The sequence below is a fragment of the Ascidiella aspersa genome, chromosome 4, assembly GCF_963924565.1.
Source record: "Ascidiella aspersa chromosome 4, kaAscAspe10.2, whole genome shotgun sequence".
NCBI lineage: Eukaryota > Metazoa > Chordata > Ascidiacea > Phlebobranchia > Ascidiidae > Ascidiella > Ascidiella aspersa.
Window position 1 is genome coordinate 8,561,519 of NC_139450.1, and position 10,570 is coordinate 8,572,088.

The window sequence follows — 10,570 nt, forward strand, 5'->3', positions numbered from 1 at the left end:
ATTTCAAGTCTGTGGCGTTTCATACCTTTTGCACAGAACATAATATCGATCATAGATACAGTACACCGTATAATCCACGTTGTCAAGGAAAAATTGAGCGCTTTCATCGGTCTTTGCGTGATCTAGTTTCGACCCAGCCAGCTCCCGAGGATTGGCTTCGAAACCTCGCATGGCTACAGTTTGCATTAAACTCCATGTGGCGAGAGCAGATGGATTCTTCACCTTTCAAAGCTTTAGTGGACATGACTTCAAGAACTCCTGTAAATGTAACTGCGCCCTTAGTGTCTGGATTTGCTCCTGAAAGTTTTGTTTCTGAGCCTGGAATTGTACATAGTCGATTACCGCCCTCTCGTAGAACAGTGCGAACAGTTCCGCCAAAATCGGAAGACGCTACGCACGCTTGTTTGCCCGTGCGCTCTAGGGCAAATAAAATCTCTCCTCTGCGGCAAGGACCATTTGAAATTGTTCGCTTGACGAGGACTAACGTGACTGTTGATTTGTCTAAAGGGGAGTTACGCAAGCAGCCTTGTGATCAGGCGTTTTCTGTTACATTATCTGTTGAAGAGTAGGAAAAATTTAAATTCAGATGTTCGGCTGTTCGGCTGTCTAACAATAAAAACGCTTGTGTGAACGACTTTACTAACCTATAATGTTCGAAAAGTCCATTGAGTTTCTGGTGTGTTAAATCACCGTACTCGTTAAATGTAAATCTTTTGCTCGAAAAATGTTGTTTTGGGCAAATGGTCATGAAAAAATATGGTTTGGAATGCTTGAATTAATGATCCAGTAATATTGTTGTTGTTTTGCGAATGTTTCTGTAATTAAATTGATCGCCATATTTTGTCCAAGTGGAGATTTCTTTGATAAACGTGTCAGTCGTTGATTAGAACAGTTATTGGTTGTTCGAGTGTTCGAAATCTTGCGTTTGCTTGTCATGGTATGCAGAGTGTTTTTGACATTCTGTTTTGTTTGTTTCTTTTGGTTGGTGAGCGGTACTGCGAGTTGTGTTAACTAATCGCGGTGATATATGATTCTACAATAAAATAGGGTTGAACTGATTCTTCCCGCAATAAAAATATAGTAGGCAACGACGGAGGGGTGGAATTTCCTCTTAAAATACAGTGTCGCACGCTTTTTTTTTGTATATTCTAGTGGTAGGGCCGTTTGCCTCACTAATGTGTATCTGGGGAGAGGAGAGACCCCTTTGGTGCTAGTGTCGCGTGCAAATTCACGTTCTTGAGTTAAGATGTGGTAGGGCAGGTAGCCTCACATGTCATAAAATAAGAGATGTAATATTCCTCTTAGCAATTTAGTGTCGAAGATGATGACAGGTATACCATCTGACGACAATAGGACAGGGTTATGGTCCTTCTAATACTTCAATGTGCGACACTCGCCGGGCGAGTTCGCTAACGTGAAAGCTGTATACTTGATTATTTTCTAAAAATAAAATTAAGTGTTAAACAGGTTTTGGGATAGCTAAACGTATTTGCATTACGACTGATCATCTTATGTTACAGCGTTTTCTAGATCTAGGGTTCATCGGATTGCGAACGTCCTTTGGAAGGATAAACCTAAGCACTAAAAAATAATAATAAAACCTGTAAAATGATGCAAATCATGAAGTTGGGATATGTTCCTATGTTGTTTCTGGTTTGTTTTGGACATGTAATTCGATGTCCAATATAAGAGCATGGAGGATAAAACGTTTTGTGGGAAACGGGACAAATTCGGTAATGCGTTGTGCCCCGTGTATCACATCCTGTGGAAATAGTTCCAGGATTTGTGTAAACGGGATTCGTTTACCTTGTGTTCTGGCAGAATGTCCTGTTTCGTGCCCCAAATGCTCTTCTGCTCCAGGTTTGTTGGAAAAGCAGAACTTTCGTTTGATTCAAGGACGTCCGGTAAAATGTCCAGTGTGTTTATCTACCTGGACCTTATGGACTGGGTGGTCTGCGTGTCACTCTATAAATAAACAGTTAAGGTCTCGCAATTTCTTTGCTAAACATGGCTCTGTTTTAAGTCTTATTGCTGGTGAAAGTCAGCAAATCCGAAATTGTACTTACTATAGCCAAATAGCAAATGTAAATACCACCACTAATATATCAGTCCATTTTCATTCTGTAGCGGTGATTGCTATCATAATGCCATCAACCATATTAGCGTTTGTTGTAATTTGTCTGTTTTGTTTGAGGGCATATAACCGAAACGTCGACTCCAGGTGCCTAGGATTTAATACTTTTGTTTTGTTGTGTAGGTTTAACAATGAATTGGATTTTGCTTTTATTTTAAAAAATAGGGGTGGTTTTCGCTCAAAATATCCATTTGAATGATGTGGCGGTGACTGATGTGTCAAATTTGGACGCATTTAAATTGAAAGCAAGGGTTTATCCAAGGTGCGATGCACCTCAAACATCTATACCGCTTCACCAGCTGCAGGCGAACTTCAGCTCCAATGGGTCGACATTTTTCTCACCCATTTTTGGCAATTTAAGGTCTGCAGCCAAGACCTGGACTGAGTATCATTATCCCACAGGAAAGTATTATGCAACGCCGCATGAATACGCTGAGGAATGCACATGCGGAAGACAGCGACAATTGGTAACATTTTCGTTCGGAAACGGGTTGCTTGGGCACTGGCCGTTTTTATACCCGTAGGTAACCGTAGAACTTATGATAAAGATCCGCTTGCTTCCTCGGCAGATTTTATTCTTCCGAATAATACGAACATTCGTGGCCATAATAATGAACATATTTTACGCACTCCAGGATGTTTGCTTTATAGCAAGTTTGGTACTAACGGATTTTGGGCTCCCTTTAACCAAACCACTTCCGTTGACACCATTACTTTGCGATTGTAAAATTACCGTATTATATGCTCGGCGATAAATTCTCCATATTGTTCGCGTCTTATCCAATTAATTGGTTTCCTAATGAGACCATTTTCGCTGATGGTAATGGTCCTCCTGTTGATAATTTAGTATTAGATTTCCAAATAAAGAAAAATTCTTGTAATCATAATGTATCTGTCCCTTCTCAAGTATATAATTTTTATGACACTTATCCATTAAATCATGCAGCTGACACCGCCTGCCAAGCTCGGGCATCTAGATCTGTCTGCACCACTGCAACAGGTTCATTAGAAGTTTCTTTGATGCATAGAGTTCCCCATGCGCCTTTCAATAATGAACGCAATATCCCTTTGGCCCCTGTATAATTTTTGCCCACTCATTTTCGACAAAAACGTTTTTCCTTTGTTGCCTTACTCGCTTGTTTGTTTTCCGAAGCTGTAATTCATTTCGAGATGCGAAAGCTTGAGCATGAATTTGCTAATCGTTTAAAGAAGCTGCAGTCGGAGATAGACGACAAATTTAACCGAGTTGCAGCTCAAATGAAACAATTTGCGGTCCTATTAACCCAGAGCAATTTGTCCCTGGAAGATTTACAAAATACGCAGTTGGCATTGGCACTTGATTTCAGACGCTTTAAATAGATCGTTTACTCTTGCACGAAATTCAAAAGAATAGAATAATGATATTACAAACTCAAAAGTCTGCGCTTGAAGGCACACGCGCTACCCTGGGTTCCTCCATTGCACAATCACATGCCATACGGGCATGTCTTCAATCGTTGAACACTTTACAAGAACTAAAAGCCGACAACACATCGCTTTATTCACTCGCGATTACTCGCGGCCAAGTTCGTCTTCGCAGATTAGCTATTTTCGAGTCGCGACAGCTGAACATCTCGATGGCGAGGATGATGGGATGATGTACGGCAGGTGGTTACATCCACCATTGATGACGCCACCGGAATACTCGGGGTAGGAAATGATACTGCATATCTACGTGGCATGCCGAGTATAAAATGAATTATTTTAGGGGGAAGGAAATGTAGCGTATCTATTGGTCATTTGGCTATTTTGCCAACTGCGAATTCTAACCTTAATAATTAATTTGCGCCTTTACTTTAATATTAGGATTTAGGGCTTTTTAAGCTTTTGTATTTCGAAATATTTCATTGCGTAACGTTTTATTTTCTCATTTCGGCTGGTAGCTTTCAAATTAGCTGTAATCTTGCACGGCCTTGCACGTCTAATTTAGCTGCAATTATTTTTGCGCACGGCCTTGCACGTTTAATTTGACCGTTGACTATTATCCTGCCAATTCCGTGCGTGGATAATCACCGTTTCGTGCTCCTCGTAGATAATCACTTTCCTGCTGATTTAATCTGTCCACTGGTGCTTAACTAATCTGTTTTTTTGATCTACCTCGAGATGTCTCTATTTTAATCCATTTTTTTAATTTTTTTGAGTGACGCATTTTGACGACATTCGGGCGTTGCGTATAACGACTAGTTTTAGAATGTGTATATTAACCAGCGCTCGGACGTCTAAAAGTCAGTAGATTTGGGAAGCGGGCCTTTGTGGTTTAGCGGGCAGAACGTTTGTGTTATGCTATCGTCTGTAAGTAATTTTTGTTCAAGTATTATAGGCGTTGGTGTGGTGTTATACAACTTTCTCCTCTAATACATTTGGTTGCTTGGGTTAATTGTGTGGTCTGTAGTATAAACTCTTAGTATCAAGGTATTTTAATACCCGTATTTTAAGAACTCACTTACGGTTTAGCTAGGGGTTCAATTGTTTTCTAATAATTACCTTAGAGAGCCGTAACAGAAAAGTCCTTATTAACCACTAAATCCTGCGTAATTGATATTTGTAAATATGATTTCTAGCAACAGTAGAATCACAAACGTCTAAACCTAATTTATAGCAAGCCAGCTTATAAATGAAATTATAGGATCTTGTCATTGGTTAAATAATAATCAAAGTCATGTCAAGCCATTTTGCTTGTAAAGCTATAGAGTCAAATAATTTTAAAGCATAGACGTGAGTGCACTTGAAAATATTAGCTTGCCCAAGCGTCAATAAAGTTATGCAATAAAAAACCTTGCCCTGGTGTTTCTAACCACTATAACTCTATGCTGTTGTTAGTTTGTTCAGAAATATGTTATTTTGTCAATTAGTTGTCGGTCTAACTAACCCTGCCCATTTTACAGATTGTTATACACTTATAGTTTTAGGCGCTAGTCGAAAACACCCTTTTATACATATAAAAACGGTCATCATGTTCAATGCTGTGATCACCTTGTCGGTAATTTTAACTGCTTTTCTTTTATCTGCTGTCTGTCTTTGCTCTGCCGGCGACCAAGGCGATTACGATGTTTGTGTTTCAGTACGCCAACGAGATTCGCCGAGGGTAAATAACATTAATTCTACTTCGCAAGCAAGTCTCCCGGGTAAGTGAAATATATGCATGCGCTGTTGGGCGTTGCCATGTTAGGATTAATTCAATACGAATACATTAACTACCTGTCCTACAGAATACTGTTTAATTTCTTTCGAAAAACGTCTTATCGTGCGTTTAAATCTATACTGGCTTTTGATATCTTTGATTTGGACTTTAAAAGCATTATATCTATTCTAGTCGTGGTTTTTGCGATAAACAACTAAATTCTTGCAGGAAAAATGGGACCAAGGGGCCCGAGGGGCTTCAAGGGCGATGTTGGACCTCCAGGAGAATGCGTTTGCGACCAGCAAAGACTTAATGAAATGCTAAGCGAGATAGATCGATTAAAAAGTTGGTGGCATTAGTTATGAAATTTATTATGTCGCATAATATCTTAAATTTAAGGCAGTGTTCGATATTATAAAAAAGCACTCGTTATAAAAGTATTCGTGCACAAGCACACAGACACACACACGCACACATACACACAACACACACATTACCACGTACAGTCACATACAAGCACGCATATACGCACGCACGCACGCACGCAAGCACGCACGCAAGCAAGCAAGCAAGCAAGCAAGCAAGCAAGCAAGCAAGCAAGCAAGTATATGAGCACATTTAGTGGTGTACCACTGTTTCTACTCGTTCCTCATTAAGACTACACTGCCATCCTAAACAATATTATGTGTTTTTTTAAAAGGTAATATATAATTTAAAATACTCGTGTTTCTTTGTGTTTTCAGATTTCAACAACGAAATAAAACCGTCGCTGACTCTTTTAAAGTTTAATCAAAAACCGGGTAAGTCACCACCAATAATATAAATACAACCAAATTTTTTTTTCTTTAAATCCGGGTAAGTCACCACCAATAATATAAATACAACCAATTTTTTTTTTCTTTAAAGATCTTTTGAAACATATAGCCTAACATTTCTACATAATAAACAAAATATTTGCGAACGACAAGTAGTTTTATGTGATGCAGCAATGATACAACCGCATCATGTGCAGTAGGCTTCAAATGGCTACCAGCAGAGGACGCTGTTTGTGTGTGTATCTTTGGAATCTAGTTAAATATTGGCATATAGCCTACTTGGTTTTCAATATGATAATTCTATGTAAGAAAAGAGTTCTTCTAAATTTTTTTTGTGTGTCAGTGGGTTGTATTTGCGACCCCAAAACAAAACCCATAACGACGCGTGGCAACTTTAACAGCAACCGATTGTTTTACTTATTACAGATTTTTAGAGGCCAAAATTGCTTTTTAAAAAATCTACAATATTTTCCCAAATATTTGCTAAAAAAGTATCATTAAGTATTATTTATTTCATTATCAAAAGATATATCTTATAGCGTATAGCTTCCTGGAAAATTCGATTGACACCATGATTGAATTTGTTCAAGTTCGTGATAGGTTACATGTAATTTAATGTACCCACTTGTATTTCTTTTTTGGAGATGGAGTCTGGTTTGTGATCCATTCTAGTATATGGTTCACCACCCCTGGTCTAAACTTTTGTTCGTCCAGTTGCTATGTTTGTAGTCAGCTCTGCACTTTGCAGTCCAGACAAACAAAAACAGGCTTAACATCTAGTAACATTAATAATTCTGTTCATCCTAGAAACTTGTTACGTTGGGATAAAGAGCGGCCAAGTGCCTGATTCTGCTCTCACATCATCGTCTTCGCATGCCAACACTCTTTCACATGGGGCACAATTTGCTCGGCTCGACAACCCACACACTACCGCGACTAACCAAGGCGCATGGGTCGCTGGCAAAGGTAATAGAGAAAGATACCGTATCGACTTATTCATACCACTAACTTTTTTGATTACATAACACACCCCTATGGAGTGTTCCAACGCAAAAAACGTTAATTTTTTCAGATAAAATTTTAATTGCTAACTATAACTGATGAACCTTATGGCCGCTCAGCACCAAACGTTACATTTTTTAAACAAATACTGTGGATTTTAGGTCGCTATATTGACCTCCTAGTTAAGAAGCCCTGATCTAACAAGTACCACTACGCCAACCTTATATACCTTACCCTACTTTGTATGGAAAAACAATTCATATGTGAATAGATCTTTGTATTTAAAGAATAAGCAGGCATTTATAAAACCTCATTATGGCACCCCTGTACTTTGGCGCCCGGGACATATGTACCCCACCGTCCCCCCTTATAGCTGCGCCTCTGACCCGATCCGATAATATCGGACATTTCTAGCTCGTTTGAGCTAACGATAGACTATTATACGGAACACTGACAATGGACGCTTTATCATAAATTTCAACAATTAAATCGAAAATGTTTTATAGTTAATTTGTGGGTTTCTTAGAGCCATAAATTTGGCCATACATCAAATATAATTGTGTCTAACATGGGTAACATGGGTGGCGGGCAAAGGTTATGCAAAATACACAGGCCTACCATTTCTGATCAACAATACTCTAGTTACGCCCGATTTAAGTTCAAACCACCTCAGTCAAAATCACGAAAAAGTGTGATGTTTTGTTTCTTTTTCTATCCTTAATTTAAATGCCAGTTTTGCAATTGCATAAACGCAGGCCAAGTTGGGGAATGGATTCAGGTCGACTTGGGAACACCGACCACAATCACTGCAATAGTAACACAAGGACGCAAGAACTTTGACCAGTGGATAACTTCGTTTAGGATATCGTACGGCGACAGCATCAACAGTCTACGCTTTGTGCAGAACGAACAAGGAACAGATAAAGTACACCAAGATTTAAAAAATTGACAATTTTTACATATATCTGCAGCAAGTAAATAATACATTTACCTCTTACCGTTGAATCTAAATCTGAGGTTCTTGAAATGTTTTAAACACGAACGTCAAATCAAATTATTCGGTTAGCGTTGACCAGGATTGGCATGCAATTTTAGAAATAGCCTCATAATAAATAAAGACAAGTAGGCCTAGACCTCAGAAAACTACTGTTTTACAAAATGTGAAACTGAAATAAAGTCTAAACACATGTAGCTTTAGGATAATGCACCAAAGGTTACAGCACTGACGCAGCAACACCAACTAATAAATTATAAAATTTAATTTAGATTTTCAAGGGTAACGAAGATCGAGTGAGCTACAAGGTCAACTTATTCGTGCCCGAAATAACGGCAAGATACTTTCGCTTGCACGTTGTAACCTACCGCGGCTACGCCAGTCTGAGGATGGAATTCTTGGATTGCTAAGGAAAGCTGTAGAGTAATCCATATAAGATCCATTATTTGTGAACAAAATGAAATTCATTGCAACTGCTTCGCATTTGTATAATTCGTTAATCATGTATATATGTTGTGCATAATTATGAGGTTTGTACGCAAAAACTGTACAAAAAAATGGGTTTGGACTATTATCAATTAATCACAATTTAACTCATCAATACGTAAAGTGGTGACGAACAATAAATAAAGGAGGCAATCCGTTCAAGAATGCTATTATCGTATTAAAAGCATACAAAGTTCTTGGAATAAAAACTTTTGACAGAACCATTCGTTAAATTACCTATTTCAGCACCATTAACTAGACGAGAAATTTAAAAAAGGCTAGCAGAAGCGTACGACAAATTAAAAGGACACCGAACCAAAACTTTAAAATGTAGAGAAAAAGAGGTTACTATGAGAAATTATATGTATAAGCCGACTCCAGCCGCAAGATTATAAAAAGAACAACAACAACGTCACAATAAAGCACCGTTCGGAAGAAGACGAAAATAAGACTAATATCGAATATTTGCAATACAGTCTAAATCGGAATAAGTCCTAAACCCAATGGAATAAAACCAAAATGACCAGAATCAGGCATATACAACATTTTACCTAACCCCAAAACAACCCTATAAGTTCATCACTAACTCCCCATAGTTATATGTAAACCCTAACCCATTATCTAACCACACCCATTACCCACCAAAAACTCCTCGTGGCCTCAAACGTCGACAACAAAACGGCCGATACCAGACCCATGGCCCCGATCGTCCCATACCCTCTACCTACAATTTCAGACGTTATTTTGGCCATATTCCAGCTAATTTAGGACTTGTTCCCACTAGTTTTATGTCTTCTCAGACGATAAACTTTTTAATTCTGGCATGGATATTACTGCGTATTTGACTATATGATGTCGCTGGTCTTCATACTATGGTACTATAGACTTTTCTGCTTTAAATCTTGCTGTTTAGTTTTTATTGTGTGTTCCCGTTTAAACTAAAAAGAGTAGGGTCGGATATGACATTTGGAAAACGCCTATCAAATGAACATAGAAATGATGGTAGGATGAAACAGACAAATGGTTAGCATATTAAATTACATATAATAAAATTATCCACTTCTTAAAAGGCAACTATTAGGTTTTCACAGGCCTTCTGAAAATTTTGATTCTGTATAACCCAAAAGATACATGTAATTCTGCGAAATACTCTTACCGTCGCAAAGAATTGTGAAAATCGGTGACTGGCTTTTTTATTCTAGCCCCTAAAAAGAACTTTTATGTAAAACAAACAGGTTATAAAGACAGTGCTTTTAATAGTAAAGTTACAAATTCACCGCGAAATGCGACGATTTACAAAAGTAAAGAACAAAAACAGGTTAAAAATAACATTTCTATTATATTAACTACATAAAAAAATTGATTCCAATATAGCAAAAATAATACATTCCAGGGAAAAAATTAAACATAACAAAAACGATTACGTTAACTAGAATAGTAGACTTAAAACCTCAATTATTTTTTCGTAAATTCAAAAAACAGGTATACAATACTGCTCATTTATACAAATTGCTTCACGTGAACAAGTAAATATTTTCAGTAAAGTGATAAAATAAAAATAAAACAGCTTTAAACATTTCAAATCTAGCCAATTCACGTAACATAGTGTTTCTTAGGTTTTTTGGGTGGGGATCATAATATTAAGTGTAAGTATAACAGCGTATAGCTTTGGCGAACCATCTCTTCGCTAATTTTCTTGTAAGCGAACAAAACATAAAATATAAGCATAATATGTTCAAACTTAATTAATATTTCTTTGTAGCGCTTGCACATTTTTTTTAAATTTCAAAGAAATCTAAACAAACCCAAAACCACTCATAAGAAATCCAACCATGCAAACTGCCGCAATCGGCGACCTAACCAAATTAAACTGCTGCACAACTTTGGGTCGCGACCTATGGGTTGAGAATCACTGGTAAAACAGAATAAAAAAACACAAGAAAAAAAGAAGATGATTTTATGAAGGCAACTGTAACATT

General features: G+C 37.7%; 1 protein-coding gene across 1 annotated transcript; it reads left to right on the top strand.

The window, feature by feature from the left end:
• Nucleotides 1-5,173: 5,173 nt before the first annotated feature.
• On the top strand, nucleotides 5,174-8,540 carry LOC146146993 (lactadherin-like). Its single transcript, XM_083388438.1, has 6 exons — nucleotides 5,174-5,298; nucleotides 5,523-5,639; nucleotides 6,038-6,094; nucleotides 6,917-7,075; nucleotides 7,867-8,036; nucleotides 8,378-8,540. The coding sequence occupies exons 2-6, from the start codon at nucleotides 5,528-5,530 to the stop codon at nucleotides 8,513-8,515; spliced, it is 636 nt and encodes a 211-aa protein (XP_083244564.1). The 5' UTR covers nucleotides 5,174-5,298; nucleotides 5,523-5,527; the 3' UTR covers nucleotides 8,516-8,540.
• Nucleotides 8,541-10,570: the final 2,030 nt, after the last annotated feature.

Bases quoted from the DNA above. Each gene is read 5' to 3' on its own strand.
- LOC146146993 (XM_083388438.1), top strand. From the start codon at position 5,528: ATGGGACCAAGGGGCCCGAGGGGCTTCAAGGGCGATGTTGGACCTCCA. The intron at 5,640-6,037 runs GTTGGTGGCATT...TTGTGTTTTCAG, and splicing joins CGAGATAGATCGATTAAAAA to ATTTCAACAACGAAATAAAA. The intron at 7,076-7,866 runs GTAATAGAGAAA...GCATAAACGCAG, and splicing joins CGCATGGGTCGCTGGCAAAG to GCCAAGTTGGGGAATGGATT.